Source organism: Pundamilia nyererei, unplaced genomic scaffold (genome assembly GCF_000239375.1).
Source record: "Pundamilia nyererei isolate P.nyererei 1_Seehausen unplaced genomic scaffold, PunNye1.0 scaffold00015, whole genome shotgun sequence".
NCBI lineage: Eukaryota > Metazoa > Chordata > Actinopteri > Cichliformes > Cichlidae > Pundamilia > Pundamilia nyererei.
This window is the reverse complement of record NW_005187416.1, coordinates 5709440-5729999: the sequence shown is the minus strand read 5'-3', so window position 1 is coordinate 5729999 and position 20560 is coordinate 5709440. Positions and strand designations below refer to the sequence as shown.

Sequence of the window (20560 nt, the reverse complement as noted above, 5' to 3'; positions counted from 1 at the left end):
AACTAACAGACCATTAACACACCTGCTGTCCTCATGTAGGTCGTTTAATTCAGGATAACTCGAGCTGGATTTAGTAACTTTGGGATTTGAAGATACATTTTTAAAGAGCTCCTCAGTCCAACCCAGTCTTTGCTCTCTTCTTTTTCTCCTCCATAAAGGCCACGTTGTTCTGGAAGTCCCAAGACGAACAGAATCAACCTTTTGGGATTTACTTACCTGGATGAGCATCAAGACATTTAATCTGTTTGTAGGCGTATTCTGCCTTCAGATGATGAACATATGACTCGTAGGCAGAGATGGGCAGTAACGCGTTACTGTATTCTGATTACTTTTTTCAAGTAACGAGTAAAGTAAGGGATTACTATTGCAAAAAAGGTAATTAGATTACTGTTACTTTCCCGTAGGAACGCTGTGTTACTGCGTTACTTAAACCGTGATTTTTTTGCGAGAATGTCTCATGACAGTGACGTAAGCGAGTGCGACGTTCGTGACAACAGCTGTGTGCAGATCAACAATGGATCATATATCAGTGCAGAGAGAGTATGAGCGTGCAGCGTTTAAAGCGTGGAAGTACTGACCTTACTTTGAGTTTGATTCTATAAAAAGTGACAAAAACATTAGTGTCCGCTGTGCGTGGGAAGAAAACTTTTCTTTAAAGCGAAAAAACCCCTAAACTTCCAACAAGCACCGAGTAGCTGCCACGGGAATGTGACATTCACAGAGAAACTCGTGGATCCTTCCACTGACTGCTGCGGCTCACCTGCACCAGGGTAAACCTCCGCCTGCTATACAGGTGAAAATATATTATATTATAGTATATTAACCTTTATTTAACCAGGAAGATCCCATTGAGATTAAAAACCTCTTTTTCAAGCGAGACCTGGCCAAGATAGGCAGCAGCAAGTGTCTCACAGTTACAGAAATTACTCAATTAAACACAGGCAGCAACAACACACATACAAAAATAAATGAAAAAAAACAAAACATAAAATAAAATTCAAATAAAAATAAAAAATCTGTTAAAATGACAATCAATCTAATTGAAACAGTTGCATGTTATGGACTTGGCCTCAAGGATTCGTAGTTTAGATTTAAAAGCACTTCATGAAATGAATTCAGTCGTTCTGCAGTTCGTTCCAAGCGAAGGGAGTTAAATGGACAAAAGCTCTTTTACCAAGTTCAGTTCGGGCAAATGGAACAGAAAGCAACAAGTAGCCATGCGGACGAAGAGAATACCGACCAGCATGTTTCATTACAAGCAGGGAACATAGATAAGAAGGCAGCAACCCAAGTATCACCTTATATATAAAACTGTATAGATGAGAGTTCCTCCGACCGTCCTACCTGAGAGTATAACTCACAGTGGTGAGTCTGAAATTTACGGTTAGTGATGAACCTCAGAGAAGCACGACACACAGAATCAACCATTCGAAGACATTGAGCAGAAGCAATCATATATAGAATATCCACCTAACCTGGCAGAAGGAGGTCGATAGCAACAAGCAGCTGTTTTGGAACATTCACATTCAGAGCCAAAAATTCCAGTTGTTTGCAAATTGATTCTGATTGAACTATTGTAGCATCAAATTTTGACTTAACATAAGCAGCAACACCACCACCTTTCTTAAGCCTATCGGTGCGATAGATATTGTAGCCAGCCATGCTAACATGTTCATCAGATATATATTTATATAAATGAGGACAAAATCTGCATCTGCTGATTGAACCCAGATCTTGATCATACCCATCTTGGGTAACAAACTGCGCACATTAAGATGAACTATCTTCAGCCCAGGTGAGGATTAAAATTCAGATGGTGTGGGACTACACTGCAGCTCAGGGCCTGGGTTAGGTTGCACATTACCAGATAAGAGCAGTAGAAAGACGATCAGAAGTCTCTGCTTTGTACTTGTTGATTTTGACTTGTGAAATGTTGAAACTAAGCAGAATTTTTCATAACTAATTTTGTAATCGTACAAAGCAAGAAGGTTTTGAAGGTGAGGTAAATCTTTGTGTAGTTTAAATGATAAATTCATGTCCTGTTCCAAATACATTGGAAATTGTACAGGACGCACAGCTGCAGTGACACATGTAGCTCTGGGGACCACGTCAGAATGGGGACACAGTTAAATGTGCTCATCTTAGAAAAACTGAGTGTCCCAAAGTCCCCCACAGCCAATAAGCAAAGTAAAGTTATTAAGAAAGCCATTGTCCAAAACACACAATGACTGTTGATGCTGAATTAAATAGGCTGCACAACCTAGGATGGCAAGTAAGGCTCCAGCCAGAAGCTCAGATCCTGATGAATGTGCTAGCAGAGGGGGCTTCAGTCAACAGCACAGCGCCCGATGTGATGCAGATGAGCTTTTTCTAGCAGCACAGGCCCTGGTGTGGTGCTGATGTCTTCCACTAGCAACACAGATGCAGTTGGTTCAGCCGGCAGCACAGGCCCAATAAATAGACTACTTTCCAAGAATTTAGAGAATACTTTAAAAAAGCTTGTTGGAAAAAACGAAAACCCATTTAAAATAGTAAAAAACAAAAAAATACCCCACAAATTCAAAGCAGACGTTCAACAAGGAGACATGCTGCTGCCATCTTGCAGCAGGTGCAGAAAGTGCGACTGCTGTGAGCACAATAGAGCAACAGGAGCACAAAGTCTTTGATTTTATTTATTTTCTGCTGTGTTTCACTCGCATCTATTTGTGAGCGTAAACACAAAAATATTTTATTTTATGTGCTGGAATATACAGAAAATAGGTTTAAATGTTAAACTAATTTCTTCAAGTCAGAGACAGAATTTATTTTTGCTTGATGCATAAAGTTACTCTGACTGCTGGGATATTTTGTCAGTGGCTGGGATAGTGGGAGTTTCTGAAAAAGCTTAAAGGTTAAAATCAAACAGGTTCGGTCTCCTCAAACCAAAACTACAGTCAGTTTTGTTCCTGTAGGAATCACAGGATCGGACTGAAGAAGTTGACTGCAACTTAAAATTCTGGCTATTCAACCTGCAGCAGATCGAGGTCTGGATGCAAGTTGAGCTTTTCTCTCAAAGAGCCTGACTTTGAAGTTCATAATGTGAAACAGTTTCTTTGAAACAGTCCTTTCTCCATTTAGTGTTGATGGAAGCTGTGTTTTTGTGGCCTGTATCTGTGTCTGGTCTCCTGTGAGTCATTCCTATCCAAGCACAGCGTCCTCAGTGACTCACAGGACAGGACGACGGGGCAACCACTCGCAAACATGCCCTTGAAGATTCTTCTCCAAGCGTAACATCCTCATTGACACACAGTATCGCCGGGTCAAACTCCCAAACATGTCCTAACCTGTCCAGGTGTTGAGCTATAACCAGGTTTTACAAATGAATCAGGTTTCATTTTGCAGGTTGTGTGTGTGTAAAACTATAATATGAAACAAAAAGCTTAAATCAATCAATTATTGTTCCTCGTGAGTCGTGCATCAACCTAAACTCTACCCAATCACAGGCATCTAGGGCGGGCCGTAGTGTCGCAGAATTTTGTAGAGGCTTTTCAAAGTAAAAGTGATCTAGAGCATCGCATGTTGATTCATGATGATTTTTTTGTCTTTTGTTTTGATAAAGATGAGTGAGGTCCAGACCTGAGTGACCTCACAGCTGGTTACGGTCATATCTGACACGTCAGATAAGAACCGAGGTGGCAGACGGTGTTTGCAGTGAAACCCAGCAACCAATCCAGAGACGCCCTGTCGTCAAGGCGCCACTCAGCTTCACATCTGCACCTAATAGATCGAAGGTTTGAGAGAGGAGCGACGGAGGCGTCGATGTCCACCTGGAAGTTCAGCTGAGGGCCTCACAGGTGATTCAACCTTCATCCTGTCATTTCATTCAATGTACCTGCGATGAATCCCCATCAGCTCTTATAACTCAATATGTCTGTATGGATGAGATGGTCAAACATCTTGAATAACATAAAAAATAACTTTAGACCACCGTGACATGAGCTGGGTGACTGAGAACCTCCTCACACATGAAAAACACACCAGTGACGGGAGGAAGCAGCAGCAGGCTTCAAACATACTGTGAATGTCGTAGAGGACCTTCAAACACCAAAAGACACTTAGGATGGGATCTGTGATTTTCTGTACGTGACGTGTTTGGTTAAAACGACCTGGCTGAGAACAGCAGGCACACCTTGACTTGATTTACACAAAGAAAACTGAAACACAGCTCAGAATCAAAGAGTGGACTGATGAGAAAAATACATTTTTTAAAGGTAAGTTCTGTTTTTCAACTCAGGCTAGAACGTTTGATCAACAGCTCACTCGCAGTTCAGTAACTTTCTTTTACCAAACGGCAGTAAAGCTTCTAGACAGCTGGCCCAGCTTTCTTGCCGTTGTCAAAGACTAATTCTTTATTATTTTAACCCATTTCCTCTACAGAGGAATGAGGAACATGCAGACACCAAATATTAGATTTGGTGATGACGCTCCTTCCACAACAGAACAGAGCCGGTATCAAATAAGAAGAAGGGGTGGGGTTGCCGAGTGGCTTTCAGATGCACAACAAAAGCTCCTGTAAATACTTTCAGATTGAGACAGTTGAGATTTGATGCTCATGAGATTATTTCCATCCATTTCTGTGACACTGATCAAGTCAGGCAGCGGATGAAATGAGGAGCTGTGGTGGAGGTGGGTTGTAAAGCGGTTTGCACAATTATTGGTGTCAGCTGAACCTGATGTGGGTGGGCTCTGAGATCATCTGATCTGCAGGTGAGCTGAACTTCCTGAACTGATACTTAAGATTAGCATCTCCTTCCTGGGACTCTTAGCAGCTCACTCAAACTGATTGTGGTCAGTCAAAGTCAGACAGCCTCTAACGGATCACTTCAGCACGCTGGACTTCCTGTGTCATGGAAACCTTTGTGGTAGTCCAGAACAGGACTCTGTGGAGCTGAAAAATGTAAATCCGGTGGATAAACTCTTTTGTTCTGGGTGAGAGAGCGTACAAAGTTCCAAACACCCGGATTTTAAATGCATTTCTGTGAGTATACAGGACGTCGCAGCACCACAAGCTGCTTTGGGGCATCCTCCATTTTTATTTTGAGCGTGACGCAAGCAGCACAACAATCAGACGTCTCTTCTACACGCAAAGTTTCTGCTGTGGTTTACCTTCTAATGCGTGGCTATCATTTGGAGCTGGACGCCACTGAGTCTGTCCTTAACCGACCAATCAGCACGCATTAGCAGGGTGGCTGTGTTTCAGGGGGGAAAACTCAGCTTTGCTTCAAGAAAAACTAGAGAACAAAAGTGTTGTTTTATTTCAGATTGGAGACTTCTTAGTTTCTGGGGCTTTATGGATATTTTTGTCTAAAACTGGCATAAATAAAACTTGTCGCATGTGCAGATCGGCTCTGGCTACATTCAGTGGAGGTGATGTGCTTCCTTCTTCCAGTGAGTCTGTGTAACTAAACTTCAGATCCACAGACCCCTGTTAATGATGTGGTTGACATCAGGTTTCATCCTGTCATTTAGAGACAATAATATTATTATATAAATCACAGTGACGACAGATGCTGGTGTTCACTGACACACTGACGTTTCCAAACTCTGTCTGTCATCGAAGCATTTCAAAACTGAAGCGCAGGAGGAACAATACTGGTAGTTTGGGCCAGAAACTAAAAACGTAAGACTTTTGCACAGTGCTGTACCTCACAGGGTTGAGTCTTTTGTTTCTATTTTGCTTGGAAAATGTAAAATAGATGCAGCGATTTACTGAAACGTGCAAATATACATGGAAATACAGCACGTAAGGCAAAAGTCAATATTTGGTATGATCGCCTGTGTTCTTCAGCAGTCTTCAGGAATCCTTCTCAAGGCTCCCTGAGAGACATTTAAAGCTCTTCTTGTGATGTTTCTGCGTTTTGTTCTATCCTTGGTCAGCGTCCGGGCTCTGGGGAAGCCGATCCAGGTATCCAGGTATGCTTTTACTGCACTGATAGTGTGTTTTTAAAGGTGCGCTGAAAATACAGGCTGCTGCCAATCGGATCCTTTTCAGATGATATTGGTATTAAATTCTGATGTTACATTTTGGGGTCAAAATTTCATCGGTTTTGACAATTACTGCGACAATGAAGCTTAAACTGTCACACAGTGTGTTTTACAGATGGCTGCAGAAGGAAAAGAGTTACATTTGGATTCATCAGCCTTGTCACCGCTGATTTTCAGTCCAGCTCTGGTGTCACTGAGACTCCTGCTGATGACGCTTCATAAAACAGTAGCTGGATCAGCTGAAGGTCACATAGAGGCCTGGATTTTTCCCTCTTTCTTAACGTACTAATTTCAGCTAATCACTCTTTGAGAATCACCTCGTTGGTGGAAAAATATGATTCTGTCTGTCAAACCGTGTTACCTTTGTGATTTTGCACAGACTTAACTAAAGAAATGGGAACAAATGATGTTTTTGCAATTGGATGCTAGTAAGTGCTTAAAGATACGATTTAAAATCGGATGTTTGCTAAGTTGTCTGTTAAATGTAGACAAAATGCTGGTTAATCCCTTGAGTTGGGTGCATACTTTATGCTTAATGATTCATAGGTCAGTGTTAACTGACTTAAGAAACAAAACAACAATCATCTGCAATAGTCAGGTGACAAAGCAGCCGATGTCCAAAGAAAAACTTTAAAACACCTTCAGGAAGCCTGGAGGATTCCTGACCTCAGTGGCTCAGAACCTTTGACATCACGTTAACTTTTTAAAAAACTGGATCATTTGTCCTCGAACGCTAAAAGCAGCAGTTTTTCCTGCTGTCGTGTAAGCAGGATCCCACTGAAGTCTGAGATTTATGGAAGAAACCATCAGTCACGCTCATGTTTGCCTTTCCTGCACAGTGGGCATGCCCGGGCGTTTACTTAGCTGCATTTAATACACGATAAGGTCATGATTCACCTCAGTGATCAATCTCACTATCTGACTGGCTAAAGGAAAATTCCATTTATTCTTTAACATTAGAGATATCAGGCGCACTAAACGGTCAGCGGGTCAGGGGTCATGGAGGTCCATCCTATCACAGAGCACTTCCTGTCTGGTCTGCTGGGATACTTAGGGAGCCATAATTATAACAGCTCAGTGCTCCAAATACAGAAACACGACTAGAGCAAAGTGTCAAATCATGTTTTCTTTTATAAAACTTGGTGAAGAAAGTCTTAAAAAGTGACCGTATTTTATGGTACAGCTTTAATTCTGGAGCCTGTAAGTCAAGAGGAGGGTTTCCAAAATCATCCGCTACGGAGGATTAACATAACAGCAGAAACAAACGGATGTTTGTGAGACTTTGGCGTCTAGTTGCATCTGTTGTCTTAAAGGTCGTTCTGCAGAAACAACATGGCAGCCAGTCTGTACATTCAGAGGTATTTCATTTTAATAGCTTAGAGATAGAAAACCATTGACTGTAACCGTCCAACCGTCTCAGGGTTTGACCCCAGAGCTTCAGTTATTCTTGTCGTTTCAGTTTCAGAGTGACTGAGAGAGTCTGGACTGAGTAGAAAGAACCCAGAGCAACTGGAGGCAGCAGAAACCCTGAGAGAAACGCAGTGTGCAGCACTAAACACTGGGACGAAAAGAAAAAAGCCTCATTGCTTTATCTGCAGCGCTTTATATTTGGCAGTATGAGTCTGGTCTGGGAGCTACAGCATCAGTGACAGGATCTGGGTTTGGCGGGGGGTTGCAAAGCAGCTTGCACCGGCTGCCAGCACAGCCGGTTTGTAACATGACCCGGTGCACGTAGATCAGTGTGTCATTGGCCTACATGATGATTTTGGTTTCCTTCACAATCACACAAGCCTTCTCTTGTCTCGCGATATGCAACAAAATAAGTAGTAACTATTTGTGTCATCATTTTGTAGTTTGATTTTTACCAACTAATTCAGATTTGTGTCTTCAGTCATATACTTTCATCTTTTATTTAGACAATCAATCACAATCACTGTAGATCTTTGTGACATGTTGAGTTTCATTCATGCTGACTCTTGTGATTGAAACAACATTTATGCCACTGAAGAAAAACAAAAACCTTTGGACAACCAGATGTCTTGGTGGGTAAACGAAACCCGGGCTGATGTTGTTATTATCAGGGGTTAAAGGTGGCAGTTTGGAAACTACCAGAGCTGGTGTAACAGTCTTCGTTGCTGCTGCTCTGAATTTCAGCCAGTACGTAATCATAGCTGCTTTCCAAACCTCGCCAGGATAAACCAGAGTGAGTGAAATGAAGGCACAATAAGGTGTGTAGGTCAATGCAGCTCTGAGTGACCAGAAGTGATTAAGGGTGATCATTTCTATCTCAGAGTTTCTGTTAAAACTGGACGGCTCATCTCCCATCACATCTGAAAACTGATATTTTACTGACAAGAGTGACTGAAGCTGCGCTGACACACACGAGGAGTCGATTGTCTCATGAAATCCATCGGAAAATTCTGAAAAAAACCCAAATGTTCAAACCCTGAATGTCCCAGCTCGCAAACAAGAGAATAAAAAAGCGGTGAGGTTCATCTCAGCAGGATGGAGGGCAGAAGAAGTGGTCACAGTTCACAGGCTGAAAGTTTCCCTGGACAAAGACATGGAGGAATGTTCGGTCCTCACTTCACAGTGCCCTCAAGCAAGGCACTTCTACAGCAGGCGCTTGTTCCAGTGGAGCTGCTTCGCAGCCAGAAGCAGCCCTCAGTTCAGTGTGTGAGTGGATGAAAACAAAAGCAAAGTCTTCCCTGGACAAATGACAACAACAAACTAAAAATAAAAGGCAAAAAACCAAAAAAACCAGAGTTCGTTTTCTGTCTCCGCCTCCTGATTTGAAACAGCAGATATTTCACACTTTTAAATAACATTAAACATTATGGCTATGATGAAAATTTACATTCTGACATTTAGATAGGACTACCGTAAAAATACAAATGTGCAAAAGTTGTAAACAAATCAGATGGTATGTGTGTGGTTTGTCACAGCCTGGTGGGCTCCTCGTCACTGTCGCTGCAGTTACCACAGCACTCCTGCAGGGGGAGGAAGAGAGCACCGATGTTACTGTCATTCACAGATGAATGCAGATCATTTTTCTATCGACTAAATTTTATTCATGTATTTGTATTGTATGTATTTACTGGTCTTTTTTGTTTTTTACCATCTTGCTGTTTTACCATATTAACTCCGCCTTACTGACGTCCGTCTGTGGAGTTAGCTTACACTACACAGTTTAGTGTACTTTGTGCTAGCTCACAGCTCGCGTGTGTTGATGTATGCTGGTAAATAAAAGAGCGGTGATGTTCTGGAGGTGAGGGAGGTTGCTCACATTTCTGCCGAACAGTCGCTGCAGGAGTCCCTGTTTGGGTGTCGGAGACGGCTGTCCTCTCCAGTCCAGGTCAGGAGGAACCGCCCCGTCCTGGTAGAAAACGTTGAGCTCTGTGAAACACTCTGTCTCGATCATCTGCCGAGAAAAACACAAAAATCTCAGAACCTGTGCAAAAACACGGGGCAGTAAGGAGTTTGTTCTTTTTACCACTAACATGGTCAAAAGGCTCGACTTGTTCTGGACAGCAGCCGTTAGTGAAGCAGGTGGCGACAGATCTGGCAGGTTTGACATGGCATGAAAAAGGGATGAAGGTGGGTTGCAAAGCAGCCTGGACTGACTTTACGGCCTCCCTGATTAAAGCTGTGCTTGATTTCTGTAACATGTTTTAAGACTGTTTTTCGAAAGAACAAATATAATGTTTGGTTACTCGTGTAACCACGGTTCTCTGGGAATTGAGCACTGCATCTAATTACTGGGGGAGTGTGAACCATCCTGTAACTTCCTGTCTTTGCAAGAACTCGTGTGCTGGTGCTTTTGGCTTGTTGAATGTACTTTCCTGTACTTAAAAAAAATGTAATCTTATATCAATTATAATTTAATTAGTCCCATCTTCAGTCTTTTGAGTCCCTTTTTATGTTTTGTTCCATCTGTTATTTATGTTTTAAACTGAAATCTGCTCTAAAGGTCAGGCGACTTTTCCTAACAGTCACCATTTTCTCGGGTGAACAGTGTGCGCAACGACAAAGTGAGGACTGTGTTTTTCCAATTAGGTATTTTTATCCTCCTCCTACTGAGATGGAGCAGCAGCAACATGTTTAACATTTTCTCACTGCTGTTAGTCATAAATGTCAAAACCTCTAAAAATCATGATGCTGGTGGTAACATCATCAGGAGAACAAATTCCTTTTCCTGCATTTTTTACAGCAGGAGTGTGCCGAGTGTGAGTCTCTAACCTCGTTTTGCCAGGGAATGGAAACGCTGCCCGTGGACACTTTACTGTAGAAAGACTCGTCCTTGGGCTCCAGCTCCACCCCTTTAACTGTGGAGAACTGCTCGATGTCCAACACGTCTTTACAGTAGATGGCCTGAGGCTGAAACACACAAACACACACAGCCGATAAGGTCGTCAGTCTCAGCAGAGACAAGTCCAAACATCTCCAGTTATCTGACCCCACGTTGGCTTCCTGCCTTTGCGTTTCCACGTGCATCACCCCGAGTCTTCGCCCTCCCCTCGTCAGCTTACCTCCAGCACAAGTCTGCGTTTACCTTTTCAGTCTTCTTTGGCTTTTATTGGGAAGCTCCTGCTTCACCCTGACAGCGCCTTCAGTCTTTTGAGTTCCTTTTTATGTTTTGCAACCTGCCAGTTTGCCTCGTCGGTGGCCTCTTTTGGAGGCACACCTGAAGGGGAAAAACACCTTGAAACCAAACTCTGCGTCTCTTTGATTAGATGCAAGCTCGCTCTGTACCCGCCCAACACGAAACCTGCTGTATGGATCCTTCCTGTTACAGACGCCGTGCAGCAGCTTCACAGAAATCACGCCAGGGCCTCGGAGACGCACTCACGGTGCTGTGGAGTGCTCTCATTGTACAGCCTCTCACTCAGAGTTATTATTAGATACTTGGCTCTCGCATTATCGGCTAACGCACAAAATCAGCGAGGTCGTCCCACCTGACCCCTCAGAATCAGCTCCATTAATAAAGCCAGTATCTGACATCACACGCTGGAGGTTTTCTAAGCGTTGGTCCTCAGAGCAGGCAGAGTGGGTCGAACATTTGGTGCTTTTTAAGTCACTTAATTCATTTTTACATCTACATGAAAACTGCCTATGAAGCTATGAGGGTTCAAAAATGCAGAATAAAAAAATAACTGAATCTTCTTTTTTAAGCGGCTTCCTTTAGAGGTCACCACCGAGGATCATCTGCCTCCATTTCATCCTCCTCAGTCACGCCGAGCATCTGCAGTTCCTCCTTTCTTTCATAAAAAATGCATCAGCTGATTCTGAGGGTCGGATCAGGATCCGGTCGATCTTTTATGCCAGATGTGTCCAACTCCAGGCCTCGAGGGCCGGTGTCCTGCAGGTTTTAGATCTCACCCTGGGTCAACACACCTGAGTCACATGACTGGTTCGTTACCAGGCGTCTGGAGAACTTGTTGAGGAGGTGATTCAGCCATTTGAATCAGATCAAGTAACGACACAGAAAACCTCAAAACCATCCAGACTTAAGTGATTAAATTGATTTTATTACTTAAGTTAGTGCAGCCTGGCTTTAAGACGGACCTTTGTCTTTGTTTGGATCGGTGACGTGATTGGAGGCTTTTTGCTGCTTGAATAAAGTGAGCGTGGCTCACGCCGGGCTAAGGCTGCGCTCACTCTGCAGGTCTTAATGCTCAAATCCGATTTTTTGTCTGCTCGTTCACACTACAAATAAAATGCGACAGCAAACGCGCTCTCTCAAAGCGTTCACACGAAAGTGACCCAGATCGGATTTGAAAATATCGATTTGTGCCGTTCACACTGTCATAGCATGATGGGATATGAGTCGCAGAGGGTCAAAAAAGTCAGATTTGATGCGCTTTCGCCTGCAGTGTGAACGCAGCCTTAGTCTGTGATGTTGGCTGATGATGCACAGACAGCTCTGATAGTTTTAACGGCAGAATCACAGAATCATCGTTGATCCCAGCGATGTCCACATGACGTGACCCCAGAGATGTTACTGAGTTTGGTATTTTTGTGATATTTAATGTTTTGTTTCTTCTTGTGTATTTAGTCTCACGGGTGGAATTAAATGTTTATTTTGCACTAACTCACAAGAATCACAAGTCCTTCTATAACAGTTTTATGTTTGTATAGATTTTTAATCACCATCTGTGGAGTAGGTGGCGCTTGAGTCATGTGATGTATGAAACACCTTTTGATTGGTTAGACGCTGTTGAGTCTAGTTTTTACATTTTCTTGCCCCTCCCCCTCGTCTTCACCTGTCGCTGACTGTTGTCAGCTGCTGTGTGCTTTGCTCCCTCATGCGCCTCGTTGTGTCATCACTGCCTCGTCTATAAATAGTCTTGTTTGTTAAGACTTCTGTTTATGATCCCTGATTTGCTCGCTGTGTCCTTCCTGATTTCTCGTGTTTATTTTTGGATTTCAGGTTTTTTTTCCAACCTTTGAACTTTGAACTTTGTACTTTTGAACCTTCCAAAATAAAGGCAAACTCTGTACGCACTGACAGATACAGATCTCATCATTTGTCTTCACTCGGGGAAACAAAAATGAATGTGTGACGGATGAAGAGTCTCAGACTTCATCTCGGGTCACCAACAAACCTGTTTTCAGGCTCGTACCTGAACGTCAAGTCACAAACTTGTCAACGATTCTTCAGAAGCCGAGTTTTGAGTTTCGAGTATCTACATGATAAAAATGAAAATCTTTTTTTAATAAAGCTAAACTAGTGAGCATGTCGGTGTGCTCGCTCTGGACTTACATCAGGGATGAAGGGTGTCTGCAGCATGCCGGCCTCCAGCCGTTTGAAGTTGATGGAGCGGAAGATGGGATGAGCTTTGACCTCAGTGGCTCCGCCCCCCAGGCAGCCCAGCCTCTCGGTGGGATCTTTGGCCAGCAGCTGAGGGGTGAAAAACACAGCAGAGCTTTAGAGAAGGTGGAGAGTTGCTGCTTCAGGTCAGGCGTTAAAGCATCAGCGGTTACGCCTCAGACAAAAGTTGAGCCGGGTTTCATTTTCCACCAGTTTTTCAGAGTTTTAGCAGGAAGCTGTGTGTTTGTATTCAAAGCATGACGTGTCTGCGAAAAGCAGCCAAAGGCAAAGAGTTCTGGATGTTTGCTACCCTCTTCATTAAAACGAAGCAGACACAGTGCCAGTGACCAGCTTTGCTTGTCTTGCCTCCACAGTCTCACGCATCGTGACTCTGATCTTCAGGAGGAAGTTCCCTCGTCTAAAGCTTGTTTTCCTAAGCATGGAACAGGTTTTCCTGAAACCCTGCAGTGAGATGACAATAATTTCCCATCTTTGAGCCGTGTGCACTCGCCCTCCAGGTGTCCAATTATGAGTCAGGATAAACTCAGACTACAGGTGAACCACAGATCTCACCTTAATCAACCTCCCACCTGACTTTCATTTAAAAAAAGATGCAGGTGGAGATCTGACCAATGACCAAAAACAAACTGCAGTATTTCCTGTTGGGAGGTTATTCCGTCTTCTGTTTGTTAGCAGACTCAGCAAACATGGCTGAACCGCAGACGGACGACTCGCCGCGAAGACGGCAAACGCACACGTCTGCATCGTGTCCCTGGACGTTTCTCTGCGTGAGAATTCGGTCATTTGTTTCGTCCATTCACCAAAATCTGGGACGATGTTTATAACGAGGTTTGTGATTTGGCCCTCGACCATGACGTGGTGCAGCGTTTTAAAATGTTTGCCTTTCACGCCAAAGAAGGCTGGATTCTGGGGGGAGACACACCCCCAGCCTCGTGGAGTTATGAGCTGACGTTGTCTTATGTTCGGTTCTGAGTCTGGATGAATGTATCTGGGTACAGCTGATCTGGATCCACACGTCCTCCTGGATCCAGGAGTATTGGACGATTACGAATAATCGCGGGGAGCAGGGAGATCTCGCCGCAACGTTTCAGCCACTCTGAAAAGCTGAGTCTAAAAACCGGAGTACGAAAACATCAGTCAGCTGATGGCGTGACTGAGGTGGCAGATGGGAGCTAAAGACGCCGAAGAGAAAGAAGCTGATTTGGCCGCTCGCCGGCGCATCCACCCACCATTTTACAGAGGGACTTGGCGTCCTCGGAGAACTTGCTGGAATATTCCTCCTCCACCTCCCTCACCAGCCGCTCCACTTCCTCCCTCTTGATCTTCTTCTTCCTCTGCTGGAAAGGCGACTGGCCCTCGATCATCTCGTACAGCAGGCAGCCCAGCGCCCACCAGTCAGGGCTGAGGGTGTACCGCTCGTTTTTCACCACCTCTGGAGCTGGAGGGGAGCGAGGAGGCGGTGGGAGAGAAATTAGAAATCTGGATCGTAAGGTGGATGTTTGTACTACAGTAAAAGTACAATTACCACTTTGTAAAAGTCCTGAACTAGATAAACTGAGTACAAATACACAGGAACCAAATGTTTCCCAACACTCGAGTGTTAAGTGTAAAAGCTTTGTTACTGTGAAACGTCTCAGTGTTAAATTAAAGTTGGTAAAAACATTTAACGTTCCTTTGAAATGTGTTTGATGTGAAAGCACGTCATACTCTAGTGCAGTGCTCACATAAATGTACTTGCTCAGTAAAGGTCAGAGGTCACTTACACATGTATCCCACTGTTCCCACTCGTCCTTTGATGGTTTCTCCCTCTGGCACATGAACCGCTAGACCCAGGTCTGATATCCTGATGTGACCTGAAGACACAAACGTTAGCACACATGAGGATAATCGGCTAATTAAAGATTTACTCCATCTACCCATCTGCTCAAAGCTCCCTCCTGTGGTCCACTCGCTCTACACAGGCCCCTGTTTCTGACTTCTTGAGACTTTCAGTCACTGGTGATTCAACTGTAGACAGTTTTGTAGGCCTGCCGCTTCTTTTTTCCTCCACTTGTCCAGCATATCTCAGTATATGTTAGCATGCTGAGATCAGTTTTCAGCTAACAGCTCTATGAAAAGCGCCTTGCTGCAAAATGGCATTAATACCTTCCAGTCATTTTTATTGCTTTATCTAAAGGAATGGAAACAAATTGTGTTTTTGTGTTAGTAACAAACTGCGAGTTCTTTACAAACGTGTCTGTTATGTGGACACAACACTGGTTCATCCCTTGAGCTCTTTTTAAGATCGAATTATTGAAAAGTCAGAGTTAAAGTGGTCCAGGTCTGAGCGACTCTCAGCGAGCTGGAGAACTATTGTTTAAGAAACTTTGAAAGTGACAACAGAGTCTGGCTCACTGTAAAGAAAGGAGGGGTGGCTCAGGACTGTGTTTAGAAATCATTCCCATTGAAGGCTGAGATTCATGGAACAAACCATCAATCATCACGTTTTTGCAAACGGAGAATCTCAGATTTAGACTTTCATGGCGTTTGTCTTTAGCTTCAGTCACTCTGTTAGTGATGTCAGCAGAGACTGGCGCTGGCTGAGGCGAGTTTCCTGGAGTCAGAGCGCCCTCTGGTGTTTAACAGCAAACACTGAAACTGCAAAAGTGAATCTTGGAGTGGAAGCGGAGCTGCGTTAACCATAAATGCTTTTTAATCTGTATTTGAGTCAGATAAATATGACTTGCTGCTTCCCAGAGATCTTTAACAAGGCCTCATTTTCACCCTCCTCCTCCCCACCTGCCATATTTTTATTTTTCCAAACACTGACTGGAATTACTGCAAAAGTTCATCGTGCAATGTTACTGAAAGACGTGCAGAATTAAAGATTTGATGATGTTTGTGGTGGCAATATCTCCTCCTCGGTAATCGGACTCACCGTGGTCGTCCAGCAGGATGTTTTCTGGCTTTAGGTCCCTACGCAGAAGATAAAGACACGGAGAGTGAGCAGAAAGGCAGGAGCCAATGAGACGAGAGGAAGGTGTCCGGGTGCTCACCTGTAGACGATCCGCTCCCGGTGGAGGTCCTCCAGGCCGCAGCAGATCTCCGCGGTGTAGAAGATGGCTCTCTTCTCATCGAAACCCGCGTCACCCATGTGATAGATGTGAAACTTTAAATCGCCGCCGTTCATGAGAGTCAGCACGAGGCACAGGGCGTCCTTGGTCTCGTAGGCGTACGCTAAACTCACCTGGAGATGGACAGGAGTCGTGTGTTTAAGCATTTGGAGCTGGGAGTGATTCATGGACTCTTCTAGGGCGGCTTTGCATGATTCACACAACTTTCAGCTGTTTGTGACTAAATCGACGAGCTGATCTGAGAGCTGCTCTAAAGCCCTGAGGTTGTTAAGCAGTATGCTGCAGCTGCTTACACACACACTGCCAACACGCTCACCGAGGCTCCGGCTCTTCATACACACATGTGGATGTTAATATGTGGAATCTGTAGGCAGCCAATAAGATCTCTGACACTGAGAGGTCGACTGACTGATGCAGGGGAAATGCTGTGGCTGGTTTTCATTTAGGATTTAAACGTATTTGCAACGAGGACGTTGAATTGCATCAAAAATGTGCGCACTGTCCTCAGATGCCGTGCTGCAGAGATTCTGAGTTTGTCGGCGCCGTCGACTGTTTTCTTTTGAAAACTGTAATCCTTTCAAGTTTAGGAAGTTCAGCATGTTCTGTTCTGCACACATAAACACAAAAACCTCGTGCCAAAGATTTCCAAACTGATTAAGATGTGTTAATTAAAGCTGTCTGTGAGTTTTCGCATTAAACCCCGGGAGACGGTGTAGGCCCGAGAGCCCGGACGAGCCGACTGACGGCCGTCCAAATCAAATAACAGCTGAACGAAGTCCATCTGGTGGAGAATCAAACCACAGCAGAGACGCTGCAAACCTCAGCGCTGCCTTTTAATTACTGCCACCGCGACGATCCCTCGACCTGAAGCTGAGATGAGATACTTACTACAAATCTGCTGTTGACTTTCTCCAGGATCTGCTTCTCGTTGAGGGCCATAGACTCTCCTTTCCTCTTCTTTATCCTCTTCTTCTCCAGCTTCTTGCAGGCGTACATTTTCCCCGTGGCTCGTACCTGACAGGCACACACCTGCAGACGACGGGGTGGAAGAAAAAGGACACGTTAGGATCCCTGAAAATATCATCATTTAAAAAAGAAAAATTAAAACCAACAAAACTATGGAAGCCCGTTTCCACCACACACAAAAAAGTATCTATAACTCGAAATTTCGAGTTATTTTCTCAAAATTTCAACTTATTAACTCAAAATTTTGAGAAAATAACTTGAAATTTTGAGTTCTGGATAGTTTTTTATTTTTTAGTGGTGGAAACGGGCTTCATTACAAAACCTCGCTGGAAACTGACTGAAAAAATCATGAAAACTAAAAAAAAAATCAAACTATTAACTGCAGCAAATGAGGAGGAAACGAGTTCACGTTGGATTCTATCACATAAACACACAGTTAAAGGAAACTTAATGTCTCAGCTGTAGTGACTTTTGTGAGGCAGCAGCAGTGTTAAGGTAAAGAAACAACTCACTACTGACAGGCTGAGAAACACAAGCTGTGGTAAAACAACCACATTTAAGCTTTTTCTTTTTGACACTGCAAATACACTTATGTTGTATTTGTTACAGTGACAATACACACATGATGGTTATCTTATCCAACATCATTCAGAGTGAAACTGTTCGACGCAGAAGGACCGAAACAAACCCTGGGTTTTGTTCTGATTTTGCCAAACTGTACCAGAGGAATGGATTTAAATCAGACATGCTTCATGGAGCTTGGACGCGGATCAAACATTGTTTTTCTTTCTGGAGAATGCGCGGAGGGTTGTGGGATCTTTGCGGTTTGTTGCTTCATTGTCTGCTCCGCTTGTCCCTTTTATTAACTTGTACAAACTTCAGAGGAGAGCATCCAGCTGTGTTCAGTGCAGTGTCCTCCTCCTTCTGGTAGTATCAGTGCTCAGATCATCCTCTGAGCCTGGAGGTAAGATTTGCATGGTTTCATTAAATATACTGAAGTTACTGTACAAAAGCAATCAGCTGACTCTGAGGGGGTCAGATGGGAGGCATTGAACGACCCCAGAGCCCCTCATGCAGGTCAAAGAAGGTCAGAAAATGTTAGCACTCCGAATTGCCGTTGTGTATCACTTAAAGGTGTCCCCTGTTTTCTCCTCACCACGACCTTCCTTGTGATTCCAGTAAATTCGACTCACCGTGATCTGAACCGACAAAACTGACCCTGACTTAATGTCCCCTGTTATCTCATGACCCGATGCGTATACGCCTAATCAGCTATCAGTGTTTGGAATTAAAAAAGACTCGTCTCATTAGACGAACAGAGGGCACAGAGACACCATTCAGTGGTGTGTAACAGGATTTAGATGCCTCCGATAAAGTCCTTCATTTCAGGGGCCAAAGAAAAGATTGAATTAGGAACACTGAACTCTTCTGCACGATTAGACCGTTTAAAGGTTTTAATGCATTTGTTTTAGTCTGACCTCAGTGAACAGCACCCATTTCTCTGAATCTAAATGACTGGAACGTAACTGACAATTTTTCCTTCTGCCCTCTGTTTCTTTGGCCAGTGTTAGGATCCACAAACTCATCTACAGCCTCTGATTTCTTAACGCTTGAGATTAAATCCAATAAAAACATGTCTTAAAGTCTAGAACTTTCTGACTTACCAATGCATAACTTTTCATTCAAATCTTCACTGACCTCAAATGAGGGCAGAGCCTCTGAGCTTTTAACTCTTGTAACTTTACCTGTATATACTGTAGCTGCCCAAGAAAGATTGTTTTAATGACATTATGGCAACATAACACATTATAATTAAAGTAACAAAAACTTTCAGTACTCACCTCTCCAAAACCACCTTTTCCTAAAACTCTGTACTGTCTGAATGTATTTTTCGTCACTGGTTGCCTGTTTGACAAAGAGAGAAACTCACTTTAATAAACGTCCAGTTTAAAAACCAATGTACACGTGTTTAGAAATGAAATGACATGAAAAAAGGATGTTTAGGAAAGCTATAATGATGATATAGCTGAACCAGTTTAAAACCAGTTTAAAACTTGAAAGAAAAGCAGTGTTAAGTCTGCTCATTTTCCCTTTGTTTGTTTGTCTCCAATCAAGAAAAACAAAGAATTGCAAACAAATTTTAACTTCAGACACATACGAGCCGTATACATGTTACACGAAAAACAGCCACGTTTCTTTTATTACTTTATTTTTTTATTTGTCAAGAGATAAAATGAGAGAGATAGCAGCTAACTGCTACTATGGTTGTCAAACAGTTTGTAGGCTACTATTAGCATATCGGCTATCATTAGTTAAAAGAAACCCAGTTTTATCTATTAGAGCCTCGCTAGCCTGTTAGGAAATTGACTATGAGGAGAAAACTGTTTGGTCAGATGTTCAAGTCGTGGAGATTCTTTGTTTGGTTTTATGGACCAATTTTAACTTTTCGTCTTTGTCTGGTCAATGTTGGCTAATGCTAGCATGAGTGCTTATATAGATAAATTGCTAAAATTTCATTTGTTTTCTAATTGGATGTGTCAATAATTTTTTTGTTTGATTTTTTTGTCCTCTTAGTCTCTTTGTCAAAGGTAATGCTAATTAGCTATTAGCTTGACATCAGATGCTAGCTATCAGTTAGCTATATAGTCAGTTTTCCTGGGGAGTAGGGAACACCACTGATATTTGGTTTTAATCAACCATTGATAACTTGAATTAACAGCTATCATATAAACTTTGTTAGAAGTGATCAACACTGAGTGTCTACTTAATACATCTGATTTAACAATAATCTATTACTTTGGTTTAATAAAAGTAGATTAAATAAGGCTACGTTCACACTGCAGGCGAAAGCGCATCAAATCGGACTTTTTTGACCCTCTGCGACCCATATCCCATCATGCTATGACATTGTGAACGGCACAAATCCGACCTGGGCCACTTTCATATGTGGTACTGAATCGATACATATCTGTTTTAGAAAGCGACTGCTGTTTGAATGGTCAAGTCGCATTAAATCCGTCTTTTACGTCACTGACACAGGACAGACGCCAATTATCAGCGCCGGAGAAGACATCGCGAACACTTCCTGGCCATCCAGTGAAACTGTTTAGAAGAAAACGTTGGAGAAACGTGAACATTTTATTTGTAATGTATAATCTGCAGATTCTGACAGAAATCTGCAGCTATCCTTTGAAGCACCGCTCCTCTAAAACAGCAATAATGATAATTATTAGGCCAAATGTAAATAACAAAATATCTTTATAACTTAAAGCAAAATTGTGAAACGTAAAGTCAGAAACAAGTCTTTATATTAAGGGCCATCAGTCAAACAATACTGTTGGTCTGGGTCTAAACAGAGCGCGTTGTGTGTGACGTCTTCTTTTGCGCATGCGGCCGCTTTGAGCGTTCACACTAGAGCGCGTTGGCTGTCGCATTTGTAGACAAAAAAAATCGGATTTGATCAAAAAATCGGATGTGAGCATTAAGACCTGCAGAGTGAACGTAGCCTAAGTGTCTTGTTTTGATCTTCAGGTGACCGTTACTTTAATAATGACTTATTGTGTGAAAACTATAAGATACCAGCAGCTCTGCATGCCACCTGTTTGAACAATGCAGTGGTTTGAAA

The 20560-nt window shown here is 43.0% G+C and overlaps 1 protein-coding gene across 2 annotated transcripts in view; it reads right to left on the bottom strand.

The window, feature by feature from the left end:
• Positions 1–7137: 7137 nt before the first annotated feature.
• grk6 (G protein-coupled receptor kinase 6) overlaps positions 7138–20560 on the bottom strand; it is a 47887-nt gene continuing 34464 nt past the window's right edge. For both annotated transcript variants that reach the window (XM_005725456.2, XM_005725457.2), the window contains exons 7-16: positions 18777–18840; positions 16858–16998; positions 15892–16082; positions 15774–15811; positions 14620–14709; positions 14086–14294; positions 12788–12925; positions 10264–10401; positions 9311–9445; positions 7138–9014 (exon numbers count right to left, since the gene is read on the bottom strand). In XM_005725456.2, coding sequence (XP_005725513.1) covers positions 8964–9014; positions 9311–9445; positions 10264–10401; positions 12788–12925; positions 14086–14294; positions 14620–14709; positions 15774–15811; positions 15892–16082; positions 16858–16998; positions 18777–18840 — 1195 coding nt within the window. In that variant the 3' untranslated portion in view covers positions 7138–8963. The remainder of the gene's footprint in view (positions 9015–9310; positions 9446–10263; positions 10402–12787; positions 12926–14085; positions 14295–14619; positions 14710–15773; positions 15812–15891; positions 16083–16857; positions 16999–18776; positions 18841–20560) is intronic.